A 19,953-nucleotide genomic window follows, 5' to 3' on the forward strand; every position below is an offset into this window, starting at 1 on the left:
CTAGCGAGTCACATCACATATCATTCAGAAACCAAAGACCTACCCAAAACCTATCATTCAATCAACCCTTCTGAAAGCGAAACAGAAGGTGGACATTACATAGATGATGACTTGACACATCCGACAAGACAACTTACTAGTGCTGTAGACAAGCTACCTACCACAATTCACAAGTATGGGAAAGAGGAGACAGTTGATAGCTACAAATGTGTTGTGTATAAAAGACGATGGTACATCTTACTTGCATATTGGATGGTATTTTTCACTCAAGCATTGGCATGGAACACATGGTGACCAATAGCTCTAACGAGTAGGTGAAAACAATAAAAATATTTCATTCTTCAAAAGTAAATCGAATATTATTTTGCTGAAATACCAACATTACCATAATCTGACGGAGATCTTTATTCTTTAGGTTTAGATAGTGCCAGTGCTATTCCGTCAGATTATGGAATTTAAGAAAATATTTGTATTTGCAGTATTTGTGAATGTAAGCTTGTATTTAAATGAAGTTTCCGGTGCTTGTGCAAGTCATAACATATTCTGTTCTTCCATAGCAAAAGATGCATTTGGTTGGACCGATGCTGACGTTGCTTTGCTGACCAATTGGGGCTGCATCACATACGTCGTCACAGCGTTCTTCTTCTCTTGGTTGTTAGATACTAAAGGTAAGACGAGGAAAACATTTATTTTTATTACTTACGGCTATCTTTCTCTCAACGTAGTTTTATGTAAAAAGAAATATCCATTTTTCAAGATAGGATAGTATCAATTAGGCCAATTGCATAAATGTACAATTACATTGTTAACAATCACAAAATGCAAGTAAAATGTTAATCTTTCAGAAACTATTATGTTGAAAACCCTTTATTTTAAACTACTCAACTTTTTCCCCTGTATGTAGGTTTGCGAATAGCCGTAGGATGTGCGGCGGTGTTGAACTTGATAGGAACTGCTGTAAGATGTCTTCCTGTTGGAATTCAACACCTAAAATGGTCTGTGAATCTCTTATCTACCTTGTTAACATAGTACAACCACATATACGTTAGATACCGACAAATAAACGTTGATGTATACACCCCCCCCCCCCCCACACACCCACACCCCAAACTCGCATCATGACTATACGCACACATTCCCCACACACCGACAGATATCTGACTTCGCCCATCATTGCAGCACCAACTTGCACAATACAATTGTTTTCTTTAAAACGAACTGAGGAAACACATCAGTTCAGCAAGACGTATTCTAACACACACTGCATTGGCTTAAAGTATTGCAACATCGCTGAAAAAGCATAATTCGGAAAACTGTAAGTGAAACATTCATTCAACACCCTGTCGATTTCACATTACGTACCTGACGGCAATGACAAGCGGCTACGGGACGTCAGGTAACCTCGGTATTTTCTTGTCAACCTAATCCTAACCATAACCATAACCATAACCATAACCATAACCATAACCATAACCATAACCATAACCATAACCATAACCATAACCCATAACCATAACCATAACCCTTTATCCTAGCCCTAACCCTAACCCTGACCCTAACCCTAACGATTGACAGGAAAGCGGTCAAGGGATTACAAGTATAGGTTACCTGGCGTCCCGTAGCCGCTTCTCGGCAATGGACATTGTATACTGTAATAAGTGAGTAGATCAGGTTAATCAATGGATGAAAGGTGTTATCTGTGGTAATATCATGCACGTATATAGCGCTTACAGTGGCGGAATATTACATATCCGTTTGAATACAAAGACTTTAGTCCACAAAATATCCAGATGCCTTTAGAATGGGCGCCAAATGTTTTAATTAGTTTCTGCAAGATACCAGGAGGTTGCACGGAAGTGGTGCTTGGAGGAAAATAACAGTCATATCAAAGAACATTGCCAGCATGTGAGTACGTAATGCGAAATTACTAACAAAGAAGACATCAAGATCAGATGGCAGGAACATTTTCAGGATCTCCTTAACGGACCCTCTAGAACAGCACCAAATGTTTTGGACAACATTGTAAAAGTATAAGGCGAAACTGGAATGGAAAAACCGCCAACCATGCAAGAAATCGAAGATGCTGTCAAGTCCATGAAGAATGGTAAAGGTCATGGAATTGGATGATATAATTCCCTCACAGGTGTACAAGTTCGGTGGGCCTTGCATCATCCAAGCTCTATGCAATTTTTTCCAAAACTGCTGGAGTGCAGCTGAACTGCCCCAAGAATTTAAGGATGCAATGATTGCTATTTTCAAGAAGGGTGACCGCACTCAGTATGGCAACTATCGAGGAATATCCCTGCTCTCAACTGCTGGTAATGTTCTTTCAAAGATCCCCCCTAGTCAGATTACAACAAGTTGCCAGTAAAATATTGCCTGAAAGCCAATATGGGTTCAGAGCCAGTCGATCCACAATAGCCTGCGCCAGCTTCAGGAGAAAATGATAGAGCAGCAGAGACCACTTAATATGGTCTTCGTCGATTTCACCAAAGCATTCGACACTATCGATAAAGAACAACTTTGGAAACTACTGGACCATTATGGTTGTCCAGACATCTTTGTCAAGATCATTTGTGAATTTCGTGATGAAATGCAGGCAGCTGTTCTAGTTGATGGCGATACAACTGAGCCCTTTCCGGTTTGTCATGGTGTTAAGCAGGGGTGTGTATTTTCATCTTTTGGTCTTTACTGGCAGCTATTTTGGAAACTACAACTGACAACCTATCAGATCCGTTCTAGAACAGATGGCATATTGTTCAATCTGGCTCGTCTCCGTGCCAAAACCCTATGTCAAGAAGTATGTCGTTTAACAACCTGTCCTGGTACTCTACACCAAGGTCATGATCTCTATGTACGTGGAAAACCTGTCAAATCTGTGAGTGTGATATCCATGGACAATTCCATCGATTTGAAGATCACAAGACGCATTCAGAGTGCCACCAGTGCCTTTGGATCTCTGGAAAATAGAGTATGGTCCCAGCGTGGTATAAGGCTTGCGACCAAATGTAAGCCGTATCGTGTGTTTGTTCTACCCTGTCTCCTGTATTCTACTGAGACTTACACACTCTGTCGGAGCTGAGGGATATTCATCTTCGCTACCTCAGATGTATTATGGGTATATCATGGCAGGATCGAGTCTCTAATGGAGAGGTGCTTCAATTAGCCAAAATGGAGACCGTAGATGCCATCCTAGCGAAGAGCCAACTGCGCTGGGTCGGTCATGTCGTGAGGATGCCTGATGACAGATTACCAAAAGCTGTGATGTATGGTGAGCTCACAGAAGGAAAGAGTAAACGTGGTGGGAATAATCTTCGCTATAGAGATGTTGTGAAGCGTCATCTGAAAACAGCAGACTTGGATGTTGAAACATGGAAGACGGAAGCTAGTAACCGGGTCAAACTGTGTAGACTCTCATTCATCTGGGTATGTTGAAATTAAGATTTAATTTAAATCTGGTCAACCAGACATACCTATTTTTGACGGACGAACCGACGTTGCGACTGAAACCTTCAGTCTTCAGCTGGGTTGTGATGCAAATCGGGTCAGTTGGAGGAAGAAGATCCACGATGCTGGGAAAACAGTGGAGCGGAAGCGAAAGGAGAAGTACCTTGAAGAGACGATATCCATCAACTTCGACAACTGTGCCTTCATCGACCACGACGGGCAGCCCATGATGATGAATGCGAAATTAACTGAATGTTCAACTTATAGTTTATCGGATTCTTCTTTTTCAGTGATGTTGCAATATTTTTGACCAGTGTATGTATTTATAACCGATTTGCATAAAGCACTCGTTCTTAGTTCTGAATGTGTACTATCAATATTAAACATAAGATTGCGTTCAACATTCTGTAGCTCAGCCGTAGCTACGTGGGGGAGGGGTACATTGTACCATGACTTGTGTCTAATGCCAAAAGGTACTTTTGTGTTAAATACTCTTCGAAATTCTCTTTGCTGCAATGACAAATGTTGCTTCTCACCTATACAGGACAGCTCACATTGGACAGATATTCATAGGTTTAGGAGGCCCGATATGCCAGGGTGGATCCCCAGCTCTCTCTGCAACATGGTTCCCAGCCAATCAACGCACTACTTCTACCGCTATTGCTACGGTTGCAGGGATACTCGGATCGTCCGCTTCTTTTCTGATTGGACCAATGATTGTATCAGATGTGAAATCAATAAATAACACAGAGTAAGTGATCCCATTTAAATGACAATGGTATCAAGGTAGCGGAATAAATGTTAGTTTTTGCATTAATTTTGAGAGTCTATCATCACCTTCTTTGCTCTACCTTCTCGGAAATGTGTGCCGGGTATTCAACTTTTTTACTTTTGCTAGGGTTAGTGTGGATTCCAGCTGCATGGTCCGCTTGCTACAGACTAGTTTGGTTATGAAGTGGTACATATACAGAGATCCCCATGGGCAAAGTGTCTTGCTTTGCCATCCCACTAGTATACGATTAACTGTGCTTGATCTATTCTTTTGGTTGGCTGGCATGTGCCTGATACATTCTCCGAGACATTCATCCTACGTATTTGAAGTAATCGCTTTTAGCCGGAGAAGCAAAAAATCCTTTTGATGTCATGACAGTATCTGCAGCTGGAGAGGGAGGGTTCCCGGGACCAAGGCGCTAAACCCATCGCCTCGCCGCCCGTAAGTCGAGGACAGTTGCAGTAGACTGAGTGAACAGACATTATGATGTAGTATAACCTGGGCTTGATATTACTGATATCTTCAAGACCATGCACGTCCTTCAAAACCATTGATGCCGATCAAGACATGTAGCGGCCAAACCCGGGCATGATTTCAATCTCAATCCTAAACAGTTAATCCGTGGAAGTTGCGATCATTGTTATGTATTATTAAAAACTGTTATTATAAATTTTATTGTTGACCTTGATGATGATGCTGATGATGATGACGATGACGATGACGACGACGACGATGATTATGAGGATGATGATGAGACTTGATGTTAAGGGTAGACGCGGTATTGTTGGTCGAAGCAAGATTCATTATCTTAATCAATTATTGAAAAATAACACTTTGATGTTTTGCAAAAGTTCATTCTACAATTTATATATTTTGAAAACTTGCTTGATTTATTGTTGTTAATGAGTTGTGTACGTTTAACAAAAGTGTTATTGTTTCAGCCCTCTTTACAACATAACTCAAGAACCTCAGGACCTACAAAAGTATATCTGTGATATTTGAATTCTTCTACACACTCGCTACCAAATGATCAATGCAATTTTTGCCAAAGCTCACTACCATTCCCAAGATGCTGTGAACTACCAAATCGCAACAGTTTAAAACAGTTGCTAATCTTAATGATGTTGTTTTCGTATTATATATACGTCGTATATATATAGATGTTACTTACTAAATACTCTTCTTCTTGCAGCCTCTTCCCATCTCATAACATTTCCAATGGAAGCATATATCTAACCCAAGATGGTTTGTAATGATTTATTTTAATGTATATACTTTTAATCAGTAAATGTAGCAGAGAGCGAAAGAGACAAATTTACCGAGAAAAACGGAGGTAGGGAGAGGAGATAATGTCTGTGTTCTGTGCATGAGCTATAATAGCACACTAATGTATCATACCCCTTACAATACGATATGGAAAGGTTTTATACCAATGAACGACACTTTTATTTTCGTGTATATTTTACAATTCGTTAATGATTACTTCGTTAATGATTTCTTCTGAAAAATAAATATTGTTTTTGCAGATCTTAAAATTCTACCTGAGGTTCAAAGTTATCACTACCACGAAGTTCTTACGTTATTATACATTGGCAAGTTATTTGTTTTCTGTAATTGTTTTATTGGGTAATTCAAGCATAAAATTCCATACGTAAATGGCTTTAGTGGAGGTTCTAAAATAATATAAAAAAATTGTCCTTTATTTACATATCTATATTATATAATAAAGTAATACACAATCATGTTAGCAAATTTTTTGGAGATAGCATTGGGCAATTTGCTATAATTTGGGTCAATTAAGAAAAAAGGGAAACAGGCAACGTATCAACATTACCATGCTCACTTGCTATTTACGTGTATATCTTACACTTTGTTACAGAATGCGGTATGGCACTGTTTTTCTGTGTTTTAATTATGTGTTATTTTCCTGCTAAACCGCCATCACCACCAAGTATTTCTGCATCTGCGCAGAGAGAAGATTTCATCTTCGGAGCCTTCAAACTTATCAGGTGTGTGTTTTGTTCCAAGCAAGGAATCCTAATACATTTGATCATGAACAACTATTACAACCCACTTTAATTCGGAAGCGATGCATAATTAATATAAAGGGAATTATTATTTGAATATAAATAAGTTTGAACTCCCGGGCCACACGTAAGAACAGATGATTAATTGTGTATTTTATTCCCAGGAATAAAACAAACATTTTTTAAGAGCAAAAATAAATATTGGGGTGATTTAGTCTCCCTGGATCAACGCCTATGCCACACCAGGCAAGGCGGTAGATCGTTTTCCTTCCCGCCAAAATGAGCGTAAGGGCTGGTCCTTATAGGTCTGTCACACTACGACGGACTGGATTAACGTACATCACCGAATACAAAAATATTTTATTCGGTGGAAAAATCACCAGTCCGGCAGAAGATTCGGTGGGATTTTGGGTCCGATTCCCGTTCGTCTCTCTATGCGTTGTGGCCGCTAATAACCCTGCAGGCGTCTTATATCCGATCGTTCAACGTCCGACAAATGACCGGATTTGGGGTCCGAATCCCGTTCGTTTCTCTATGCGTTGTGGCCGCTAATAATCCTGCAGGCGTCTTATATTCGATCGTTCAACGTCCGACAAATGACCGGATTTGGGGTCAACGTCCGACAAATTTACGGATTTTGGGATCCGATTCCCGTTCGTCTCTCTATGCGTTGTGGCCGCTAATAATCCTGCAGGCGTTTTATATTCAATCGTTCAACGTCCGACAAATAACCGGCGAATCCGTGGCATGTGGCACCAACAGGGACGTCCACACTATCAGAAAAGTGGGGGAGGAGAGGGTGTTTGAGAGGGTTTTTGACCCCTTAGAGGCAGTGACGTAGCAAGCACTTTTTCAGAGGGTGAACAAAGTGGGGAAAGACAACTTTTAAGGGGGAAAACTTTGACGAAAATGGTCAAATATTGGCTAATAAGTACAAAAGGGCTACAAATCTGATATATCAGGGCAACCAGAGTCCGGGGGCAATAGAGGTGAGAAACCTTTGGACAATGAAGGCCCAATTGAAGCCATTTGTCATTTTTTAGATCAATTTTAGCACTATTATTGGGTACTATTTTAGTTTGAAACAGCCGCAAATTGGTGAAACGAAAGCCTAATTAAAGCCATTGAGAAGTTTTCACAATTATTGTATAATATAAACAATTGTTTTAAAAATAACACGTGGATGTCCATAGCAGAAGCAAAATGGAAGACTTGTCCATTTTTCAAAATGAAGATCCAATTGAAGCCATTTGCATGGGGACTGTAGGGCCTATTAGGCCTGGGCCTATTGTGTAAAAATTTAGTTTTAAAAATGGAAAATTTGGACACTTGTTTTTGGTGCATCATTTTTACACTATTATTGCCTTAAACAAAAAAACAAAGAAGGCCCGAACTGAATTTGCAAAATTTAAAATGTTACACTGATCCACTGACACTTTAAGATATAAGACTTCAGACTCGTAATTTCAGGTAAAGCATGCATGGATTGATATGTTAAAGTCAGTAATAGACCTAAGTCCGTCTTAAATATTGATTTTGGTGACAAAATGGGAGTACAAAATGTCACGGGCCCTACATATCGACGGGCCGGCAGTAATTTTCACAGGCTTTTGGGCCAAGGAACGACATTTAAAGCACTGCCTATAATAATCACAGGCCTATACTTAGGCTTACTATATACTATCCTGGGCCTACTCAATAACATACAATTTAACCTTTTCCATGTTTTCTTTTTTCTTTCTTGTCAATCACTAAAACTGGTAGGAATTTGATATTGCGTCCTCTACCCTTCAGAAAGTGCCCCTCCCTCAACATGCTCAATACTACTTACATGCATAGGCCTACTAAATTACGTGCAATTTAACTTTTCTCTTCTCTCTCTCTTCAATTTTTCTCACTTTCTTTTCTTTTTTCTCCTTTCCCCTTTTTTCTACTTGTCAGTCACTAAAGTACTGGGGGAAATATGATATTGCGTCACACACCCTTCAGAAACCCCCCCCCCCCCCCCCATGATTGATGCACATGTTCGCCATAGGCCTACATCCGGTACAAGCGCCTGCGAAACCTTGCAAACACCTGCGGTATATAAACGAAAGAATAACGAACAAACCCAGGGTATATATACAGAACTGTACGAACACACATCGGACAACTTCCGAACATGTGTATTCGGCACACTCCGTTTCAAGTTTTGTGCATGCACAAAACTTGAAACGTATTGTCGACGGACTAAACAATCATCACCTAACACGAAATGCATTTGGCGGATAATAGCAGGACATATGAAGAACATAAAACGAACATTGACGAACACTAACGGATTTGCTAAAATACCATCCGTTTCTTATACGGAAGACCGATCCGGTGTAGTGTGACACTAACACGGTCTGGGTCACGTACATCACCGAATGCATAAATATGCTATCCGGTGGTGAAGGCCTCACAGGAACGTATTTGCAACGAACACGGGCCGAGTGCAACGAACAAAGAACGAACATGAACGAAAGGAGAGCGAACAAACTCCGGCAATATTCAGCACCATACGAACACACATCGGATAAATACCGAACATGTGTATTCGGTACACTCCGTTTCAAGTTTTGTGCATGCCGATGGACTTAACGAACATCACCTAACACGAAACGCATTTGGCGGATGATAGCAGGACATAAAAAGAACATAAAACGATCATTGACGAACAACAACGGATTTACTAAAATACCATCCGTTTCTTGTACGGAAGACCTATTCGGTGTAGTGTGACAGAAGCATAAGGTCTGTCACACTACGACGGACTGGATTAACGTACATCACCGAATACAAAAATATTTTATTCGGTGGAAAAATCACCAGTCCGGCAGAAGATTCGGTGGGATTTTGGGTCCGATTCCCGTTCGTCTCTCTATGCGTTGTGGCCGCTAATAACCCTGCAGGCGTCTTATATCCGATCGTTCAACGTCCGACAAATGACCGGATTTGGGGTCCGATTCCCGTTCGTTTCTCTATGCGTTGTGGCCGCTAATAATCCTGCAGGCGCCTTATATTCGATCGTTCAACGTCCGACAAATGACCGGATTTGGGGTCAACGTCCGACAAATGTCCGGATTTTGGGACCCGATTCCCGTTCGTCTCGCTATGCGTTGTGGCCGCTAATAATCCTGCAGGCGTTTTATATTCAATCGTTCAACGTCCGACAAATAACCGGCGAATCCGTGGCATATGGCACCAACAGGGACGTCTACACTATCAGAAAAGTGGGGGAGGAGAGGGTGTTTGAGAGGGTTTTTGACCCCTTAGAGGCAATGACGTAGCAAGCACTTTTTCAGAGGGTGAACAAAGTGGGGAAAGACAACTTTTAAGGGGGAAAACTTTGACGAAAATGGTCAAATATTGGCTAATAAGTACAAAAGGGCTACAAATCTGATATATCAGGGCAACCAGCGTCCGCGGGCAATAGAGGTGTGAAATCTTTGGACAATGAAGGCCCAATTGAAGCCATTTGTCATTTTTGGATCAATTTTAGCACTATTATTGGGTACTATTTTAGTTTGAAACAGCCGCAAATTGGTGAAACGAAAGCCTATAATTGAAGCCATTGAAAAGTTTTCACAATTATTGTATAATATAAACAATTGTTTTAAAAATAACACGTGGATGTCCATAGCAGAAGCAAAAAGGAAGACTTGTCCATTTTTCAAAATGAAGGTCCAATTGAAGCCATTTGCATGGGGACTGTAGGGCCTATTACGCCTGGGCCTATTGTGTAAAAATTTAGTTTTAAAAATGGAAAATTTGTTTTTGGTGCATCATTTTTACACTATTATTGCCTTAAAAAAAAAACAAAGAAGGCCCGAACTGAATTTGCAAAATTTAAAATGTTACACTGATCCACTGACACTTTAAAATATAAGACTTCAGACTCGTAATTTCAGGTAAAGCATGCATGGATTGATATGTTAAAGTCAGTAATAGACCTAAGTCCGTCTTAAATACTGATTTTGGTGACAAAATGTCACGGGCCCTTCATATCGACGGGCCGGCAGTAATTTTCACAGGCTTTGGGCCAAGGAACGACATTTAAAGCACTGCCTATAATAATCACAGGCCTATACTTAGGCTTACTATATACTATCCTGGGCCTACTCAATAACATACAATTTAACCTTTTCCATGTTTTCTCTTCTTTTTTCTTTCTGGTCAATCACTAAAACTGGTAGGAATTTGATATTGCGTCCTCTACCCTTCAGAAAGTGCCCCTCCCTCAACATGCTCAATACTACTTACACATGCATAGGCCTACTAAATTACGTGCAATTTAACTTTTTCGCTTCTCTTCTCTCTTAAATTTTTCTCACTTTCTTTCTTTTTTCTCTCCTTTCCCCTTTTTTCTACTTGTCAGTCACTAACCCAGCAAACACAAAACGTTTTCGACATCATTCGCAAAAGGGTATAAAAGGTTGTCAGAAAACGTTTAAATGTAGGGTATATTAAGAGTATAAAGAGTTTTCATAACCTTAAAAAACATTTTTTTGATAATCTTCTGCTCAGCAAACAAAAATGTTTTACAGAAAGTTATATAAAGGGTATAAAAACGTTTTAATAACATTCCAAAAACGTTCTTGAAAACTTGATACAAAACATTCTAAACAAAATGTTAGTTTGGGGTTGAAAAAATATTTTGCGAAAAATGTTTGCCCAAAATATTTTCAAAAACGTTTTAAAAACGTTTTCATGACCTTTATATAACCCGACATTTAAATGTTATTAAAATGTTTTGAAAAAAACATTTTAAGAACATTTCTGTGTTTGCTGGGTTAAAATGTTTTAACATAATGTTGTTTTAACATAATGTTAAAGTATCGACACAATATTTGGCAAAAATGTTTGCAAAATAACATTTTTTGAAAACATTTAAAAATATTGTTGTAGTTTGTTTTCGTACAAAACGTTTTAAAACGTTTTCATGACCTTTATATAACCCGACATTTTAATGTTATTAAAACGTTTTTACCTAAACCAAAAGCCAAAATATAACTTATTTAAAACGTTTTTAAAACGTTTTTGTGTTTGCTGGGAAAGTACTGGGGGAAATATGATATTGCGTCACACACCCTTCAGAAAATCCCCCCATGATTGATGCACATGTTCGCCATAGGCCTACATCCGGCACAAGCGCATGCGAAACCTTGCAAACACCTGCGGTATATAAACGAAAGAATAACGAACAAACCCAGGGTATATATACAGAACTGTACGAACACACATCGGACAACTTCCGAACATGTGTATTCGAGCACACTCCGTTTCAAGTTTTGTGCATGCACAAAACTTGAAACGTATTGTCGACGGACTAAACAAACATCACCTAACACGAAACGCATTTGGCGGATAATAGCAGGACATATGAAGAACATAAAACGAACATTGACGAACACTAACGGATTTGCTAAAATACCATCCGTTTCTTATACGGAAGACCGATCCGGTGTAGTGTGACACTAACACGGTCTGGGTCAACGTACATCACCGAATGCAAAAATATGCTATCCGGTGGTGAAGGCCTCACAGGAACGCATTTGCAACGAACACGGGCCGAGTGCAACGAACAAAGAACGAACATGAACGAAAGGAGAGCGAACAAACTCCGGCAATATTCAGCACCATACGAACACACATCGGATAAATACCGAACATGTGTATTCGGTGCACTCCGTTTCAAGTTTTGTGCATGCCGACGGACTTAACGAACATCACCTAACACGAAACGCATTTGGCGGATGATAGCAGGACATAAAAAGAACATTAAACGATCATTGACGAACAACAACGGATTTACTAAAATACCATCCGTTTCTTGTACGGAAGACCTATTCGGTGTAGTGTGACAGAAGCATAAGATTAGCTCAAGTTATTTGGGTCCATATTTGAACGTTAAGCCCTCTCTGACATTACAAAATCCTTAGTAAGACCAGGGTTAAGCGTAGAATTAATGATATTTACCATGTTTACTAATCGTTGGTGTCTTAACCTTTTAGGAAAACACAAAACAGAAGCCGATAACACCACCTTGCCAAACGGTTTTGCCTTTGTTTAAAGAGTGAAAAAGTTGAAAATATCAGATTATCCCCCATTTTAACAGTAACCAGTCCGATATACTCTTCACTCAACTAATGATAGATTCCTTATATCTAAATGTCTTTATATCTTCTTTGATTCATTGATGCACGTTGATCATATAGGCATCGTGAATTTTGGTTATTGGGATTAGCCTATGCACTAGCCTTGGGAATAGGTCAGGCGTGGATGACACAGATAGCTATCATATTTGAAAATACTATGGATGTACAGCAGGTCAGTACCGTCAGTAAATGTATTTGTTATAACGCTGCTTACTAAATAAAAAAAAGACAGGAGGATTAATTGTGTTTATATTTCATTATGAACTTACATACCATATATGCCTAATTGGAAACAGTAGACCTACTTTAATCAGTAATCTTCATCGTGAACCACCTGTAAAACACACAGAGAATCTAACAATATTATGTTGCTAGCTGTGCAAGGTGCAATTTTGATGCTAACGGAAGCTTTCCAGACACAGGATGCTCTAAAGAAAAATGGATTTAGTTGTTGCTATTGATTATTGTCCAAGTTTTCTTGCTTACCTAAAAAGCAACTACAGTCAATGCATTGACAAACAAAACAAAACTAGAGAAGTGAATAAGGGTAGCCTCAGTAAATGTTGGTAAATTGGTTGGCCACATTCCTGTACCCCGGAGTGCTCATCTCTCTTTCCAAAGCTATTAAACTAGACTTCTCCGTGTAATGTTGCTGCAAGAGTCTGTTATACCTTCACAGCATAGCCGACGCCCGTACACCTAAGTAGAGAAGAGCAATCATGGTCTTCCGTAAGGACACAACACCAATCCAACCCACTTATAATTTTAAGTCATGTGCGCTACTACTAGACCACACCTGCCCTCAGAACTAAAAGATAAGCAAAACTACTTTTGAAAAGTGTCAAGTCGTATGAAAAAACTACTGTGTTGTAAAAATGTTACACTGAGCATATAACTAGACAAAAATCAAGGAAATCTACTTTGAAATTTGAAGACGATGCTTCATTTTTTGTCAGCGTATTGCAATCACTTGGGCATGTGATCGGTTGCGTAGATTTCTTTTTGACATTGGGGGAGTGGGAAGTTGGTGTAAAATCTGTGTAAAACTTTGGCATTTTCAAGCTAAAATGGCATAATTTGCGATATATTTGGTCGAATCCATGGCTTGTGACCTCATACGGTAACAGACTTGCAGATACCTGAGACTCCTAATTGGTGGCTGAAGCTCCGGCATTATTGAATAGCTTATTCATCATTTTACAAACGTTGAAACTTATCTACAAACTACTCGTCTGTTATCATGTATTAGGCTATGTTAATTTAATTCAAAAGTTATAATCACATTGGTTGCTCTCTTCATTATTTCTTCCTTTTCTAAGGATACCACAGGAATGATAGCCTTCTTTGCCAGCATGATGGGTATTGTAGGGGCAATATTCTTTGGCGGGTAAGAATAGACGTGTTTAAGTTCATTAAGAAAAGCGCTTTAATATTGGATGAATGGACAATAATCGTACGGTCACCTCTAGCCATAGACCTTACAGACATGCTATACATTTATTGTGAATTGTCGATCAAATACTTTTCTTCGAAATCTATCATAATGACAAATGGATTAAAAATCGTAATCAACAAACTTTTTCGTGTTAGCATTATTGACTTGATCGTTTTGCACAAATAATGCAGATTAATATGTGACTGGATACTTCAATACATACTTGGTTGCTTAGAATTCTGCCTTAATTGGGCAAGCCCGTGGCTCCCATCTACGCTATTCTCCTCATCGCTTTATTTCCACATATACGACCACCTGTCTAATTTGTCTTCTCTCTGTTGTCTCTTCCATCCATCACATCTCCAATAAGTCCGGGAGTCCTCAATATGTGACCAGTCCAATTATTATCCACTGTATACTTGAACACAATTGTTATATCCTTTGCGTACAAAATCCTTGCTCTGATACGATCTACAAAATTGTGTTACTTATACCTGTCACCCCTTTTCCCACTACGAACAGTATTCCTCAGGCTGTTCCGCTTACATTGACAGACGTGTCCTATCATAAACAAGACTTCAGCAAGTCTAAGGAAGATAGAACAAATTCCCTTTTTGGGAAAGAGGGTCCATTTGGCGTACTTCAAATCTTCGTTCTGGCTTGAATAGTAGCACCTTGGCTTAGCAAAAGAATTAATTGACTGGTTTGCAAGTGATTGTCTTCGATAACACTCTACAATCCTATACAGCTCACACTTGGAACATTCTGCATTATTCTGTTTTCCCGCGCGCAGGTGTTTTTTTCTCTCATTTATATTAACAGGGAATTATCATACCTATTATCTATTATATACATTACAATTTTACAGTCCTGACACAACAGGTGTCGTTATTGAAATACATGTCTGATTGCCTGGGTAATAGTTTTCCTTAATTGCATAATCACGGCTGATCATCACAACTTGCCTGAACTGCACGCTAAGCCAAACTACTGATTTTACAAGTCCTTGGTTAGCATAGTTAGGCTTATGGTACGGTAAGCAAAACTTTCTTTTTATTGACTGCCTCCTTTGCCATGGCAATATTTGTCTTCTCTCTGACGGACTCTCCCATCCTCTGTACGCAGACTGCACATGTATTTGAACCGCTCGACCTCCTCCACATTATGACTATCTATGGTAATGTTTAAAACCTGGCCCTCCTCCTTTTTTTGTGTGACTTTATCATGTCATGTATTATTATGCAGAAAGCCCCCGCAAAAAACACATCACTGTGGTACTCTTCAAATTAATGTTCATCATATTCTTTTGATCTTCCATTCAAGCTGTCCATCGATCTTTGTAAACCTGCTTCGGTACTTGTCACCATTGCTTGGTCATATGGAAATCTCACATCCTTAACTCTCTTCCAACCTTCTCTTTATTCCATTGCCTCTATCATTATTTCCACACTGAGAAGAGCACCGGTGACCGTAGACATCCTTGACGCACACCTCTGCCAACTGTAATTGGGATTGAAATTCCATCTAAATTACATCTACCACTTGTCCCATGTATCATGTACAGTAGGCTTAATATCGATCTATTATCTCTTCAGTCAATTCCAATCCTCTTCTGCATGTCTAATATCTACACCCAGATCACCCTGTCAAAAGCTTTCTCAAAGTCTACAAAGCAAACACAAACTCCATTGTCATGTTTTAGCATGCATATATTTCTCTTACATCCTCATTGGTGTATTCCCTCTACACCTTCATTAGTCCTAAATTAAATGTTAACATGTGCCCTCTCCTATTCTAAATCACATTCGTTAATTATGAAGTGGGCAACGTGGTGCGGACATAATTTGCATGATCCAGGTCCAATCTTGAGTATTCCTTGGTAAGGTGTTCGCTGCTCCGGGTCGCTGGTTGGCGACATGAGAGTCCTTATATCGTCCACTGCCCGACGCGGCTCTACCTACCAAAACTTCAGTAGCTACGTTGACATCGTTTGAGTTTCCCTTCTTAACATTGCACTTTCATGAGTCATAACTAGAGAAGTAATAATTGAGGGGGTTTCCCGTTAGCTTCCTCGGTAGCTGAACAGGTCATTCTTGCAATAACAGTTAAGTACTAGCAGATACTAACCCTACTTATTAAACAACGAGCCATTACCCGGGGCCATTACTCTCCTGATTTGGTGTGTCATCTGCCCAGTGGCGTAGCCAGAACTTTTTTTAAGAGGGGATGGGGATAAAGGGGGCGAGATCATTTGCCTCCTGCATATCATGAAACGTATGTTGGCTATAATACTATACACTCTGATCTTCAGTATGTGGCATCCGCATGAATCGTCCGTTGGCTTCTCCTCCGCACGCTACATGTATAAGGTAACCTTGTCTGCCGGGCTTGTCTGCTGACCTGAACGACACTGGAAGGACCACCTATGGCATTTACGGCAGATATTGACAGATTCTTGTTTCACGCAATTGGCCAGACGCATCTATACTAATAAATGTCATTAAATTTCTTTTTCAGATGCATTGATATCTTGGGTGGCAAAATGAAGACGGTTCTTCTTCTTATACAGACTGCGGGTCTAGCATTATTTATTTGGTATATTTTACTAGCTACAGGGTTTATCAATTTTCATTTAGGTAAGGAGCTTTAGCTCTTACTTTTTTCCCAGGCACAAAGAGCTTTCTTAATTTTTCAATACTTTTGAATCTTCTTGAGGCTAAAAATATATAAAAGTAAGAATTCATGCGTGAGTCATATCAGGCTCACATTGTATGATCATAATTATGTCAGTTATGTTTTAAAAAATTCCGGCCTACGCTGAATCCACGCCGAACTATTTAAGATTCGTCCATTAGCTTCCATCCGGGGCTTCCATACAAGACTTGGGTCAGTGGTGTAATGGTTGCGGATATAGCCGATCTAGGAGTGCTCCTTTAACATTACGAGACGAGAAAATTACGAGAAAATGTAGGCTATATATAACTTTGTATCAGTAATACTATAGCATAACAACATTGGGTTCTAACAGCTACTTACAATTACTATACCATAATGTTGTTAATATCACGCTTACTGTTCTCCTTTCCCAGCAATGCTCTACGTTTGTATAATTTGTTTATTCTTCTTCATGAACGGAGCAATACCAGTCTACTACGAGATCACCGTAGAAGCCTCTTACCCCATAGCTGAGGGAATAATTACGTTGACTATTACTTGGTTAATGAATGTATTTGGATTGGTGTTTCTGTGTGTCTTCATGGTACCAGATATAGGTGAGTGTATTGTGTCTATTATAAGATCACCGTAGAAGCCTCTTACCCCATAGATGAAGGAATAATTACATTAACTATTACTTGGTTAATGAATTCATTTGGATTGGTGTTTTTGTGTCTTCAGGGTACCAGATATAGGTGAGTGTGTTGTGCACCTGCTGGTAACAAAATATCTACCCAATATAAACACACTTTCAGCATAGAACTGAATATTCAACTAACCTTGAATTTTTTATATGAAACGCATTTTATGAGGATGGCATTCCATTCAGTGATTGCGATTTAATTCTGGTGATTAGTTTCTCAAACATTGTCAAATAAGGTCCTATACTAATGGACCACAGGTAATCAAAAGGACGGCTCCAGAAGACAATGTATGTATAAGTTCTTTATTCTTCTTCATGAACGGAGCAACGCCAGCCTATTATCACCGTAGAGGCCTCTTACCCCACTGAGGAATAATTACATTAACTATTACTCTGTTAATGAATCTATTTGGGTTGTGTTTCTGTATGTCTTCATGGTACCCAATATAGGTGGGTGTGTTATGTCTATTAAAGTGTCACCATAGAAGTCTCTTACCCCATAGTTGAGGAAATAATTACATTGAATATTACTTGGTTAATGAATTTATTTGGATTGGTGTTTCTGTGTGTCTTCATGGTACCAGATATAGGTGAGTGTATTGTTTCTATTATAAGATCACCGTAGAAGCCTCTTGCCCCATAGATGAGGGAATAATTACATTCAATATTACTTGGTTTATTTGGGTAGGTGTTTTTGTGTCTTCCGGGTACCTGATATAGGTGAGTGTGTTGTGCACTTGCTGGTAACAAAATATCTCAGTACCCAATTTAAACAAACTTTCAGCAACTGAATATTCAACCTTGAATTTTTGATATGAAACGCATTCCGTGATTGCGATTTACTTCTGGTGATTTGTTTCTCAAACATTGTCAAACAAGGTCCTAATGGACCAATGGTAATCAAAAGGACAAGTCAGTACAATCGCAGGACGGCTCCAGAAGACAATGTATGTATAATTACTTTATTCGAACAACGCCCGTCTATTACGAGATCATCATAGAAGCCTCTTACCACACTGAGGAATAATTACATTAACTTTTACTTGATTAATGAATCTATTTGCGTTGGTGTTTCTGTATGTCTTCATGGTACCCAATATGGGTGGGTGTGTTGTGTCTATTATAAGGTCACCGTAGAAGCCTCTTACCCCATAGGTGAAGGACTAATTACATTGACTATTACTTGGTTAATGAATTTATTTGGATTGGTGTTTCTGTATGTCTTCATGGTACCCAATATAGGCGGGTGTTATGTCTATTAAAAGGTCACCGTAGAAGCCTCTTACCCCATAGCTGAAGGAATATTTACATTAACTATTACTCGGTTAATGAATCTATTTCACAGGACAACTCCTGTAGAGAATGTGTTTTCAATGAAAAGTCAAGGATATTTGAATTTTCAATTATGTGCTGGAAGTTTGATTAAATCACTTTTGATCATGTTGATGATCAAAAATATGAGGAAAACATAGTAACCTATCTGATCAATATTATCCTAAATTAATCAAACCAAATCTGGTATAATCTAATCTAAATGCACTGTACTTTCTGTTTAATCAGGTGCATCATGGATGAACTATGTGATGTTGGGTGCTGTGTTCTCGTCTCTTCCGTTATTAATATTGCACCGAGAAAATTACGCTTTTTTAATGATTGCGGCATCACCAGATCTACACAAGTAAATAATCCTGATCTGACATAATCATGTTGATAAATGACTACTCAAGTTCCACTTGACATTTCCTATACACCTATCCGACTTCGCCATTACTGCGGTGTCCCCGATGTAAAACTGCGGTGTCCCGAGGTCGGGGGTTCCATCCATTATTTATTTTGTGCTATATAGTATTGTACCGGGGAATTGTACACAACAGTGATATTCAATACACAATCATGCGTATTGAATTACGAATTAAATCTCCCGCTCTGGTACATCTGTGTTGCCGTCAATAGAGGGCCAAATACAGTAAACGCTTCTCGGATTGGTGTATAGGATCAATGTATTAATTTTAAGAATTACACTGAAATGGAATGAAATGAAATGGAAAAAATGGAACACTCGCCTAAAGCTATGTATATTTTCAGCAGAACAAGATATCTGCAGTATCCCAGCAAACACAAAATTTACAGAAAATGTTTAAATATCAAGTTACAAAAGGGTATACAAATTTTAGGAACATTTACAAACATATTTGAAAACTTTGGTGCAAAATGTTCTAAAAATTTCTGACAATGCTGTTTTTACAAATGTTTACAAAATATGTTTTTTCACATCAAACGTTTATCAATGTTTTCATGACCTTTATATAGCCCAACATTTAAACGTTATTAAAACTTTTGACTGAAACCAAAATACTTTTATAACACATTTATAACGTTTTAAAGACAATTTTGTGTTTGCTGGAATACAGCACAATGGGCTTTCTTAAACAGATGGTCACTGTATCTTGGTAGACAATGCTATTTTCAAAAGAGAGCTTAGTTGAATAAATTGAAACACTGATTTACTGTGCAAGGTATACCCTTTTTCATGAAGTTCCTTGTTTTAGAGTCTCTATTTGTGATAGGTACGTACAGTGCCTGGATCATGAAAAAATATCCTTTATATGTGAATCTTTGGTCAAGTATGGGACACCCTGGTCAATGACTTTGACCAGTGCCCCCCCGAATAAATTTGAAAGCATATGGGCTTTCTACACCCTACAGAAATGAACACAAGAATATGCTGTAATTCG

The 19,953-nt window shown here is 38.9% G+C and overlaps 1 protein-coding gene across 1 annotated transcript; it reads left to right on the top strand.

Moving 5' to 3' along the window:
- Positions 1–3,114: 3,114 nt before the first annotated feature.
- On the top strand, positions 3,115–18,900 carry LOC140168587 (solute carrier family 49 member 4 homolog). Its single transcript, XM_072191990.1, has 9 exons — positions 3,115–3,404; positions 3,992–4,198; positions 5,412–5,464; positions 6,099–6,228; positions 12,486–12,597; positions 13,745–13,812; positions 16,378–16,496; positions 16,950–17,132; positions 18,779–18,900. Exons 1-9 carry the CDS (start codon positions 3,115–3,117, stop codon positions 18,898–18,900), a joined length of 1,284 nt encoding a protein of 427 aa, XP_072048091.1.
- Positions 18,901–19,953: the final 1,053 nt, after the last annotated feature.

Source organism: Amphiura filiformis, chromosome 1 (genome assembly GCF_039555335.1).
Source record: "Amphiura filiformis chromosome 1, Afil_fr2py, whole genome shotgun sequence".
NCBI lineage: Eukaryota > Metazoa > Echinodermata > Ophiuroidea > Amphilepidida > Amphiuridae > Amphiura > Amphiura filiformis.

What these genes read in the sequence shown, in the direction of transcription:
- LOC140168587 (XM_072191990.1), top strand. Translation starts at nt 3,115, where the DNA reads ATGGGTATATCATGGCAGGATCGAGTCTCTAATGGAGAGGTGCTTCAA. An exon ending in GGGGCAATATTCTTTGGCGG is followed by an intron (nt 13,813 to 16,377) that starts GTAAGAATAGAC and finishes TTTCTTTTTCAG; the next exon opens with ATGCATTGATATCTTGGGTG. An exon ending in GTTTATCAATTTTCATTTAG is followed by an intron (nt 16,497 to 16,949) that starts GTAAGGAGCTTT and finishes CTCCTTTCCCAG; the next exon opens with CAATGCTCTACGTTTGTATA.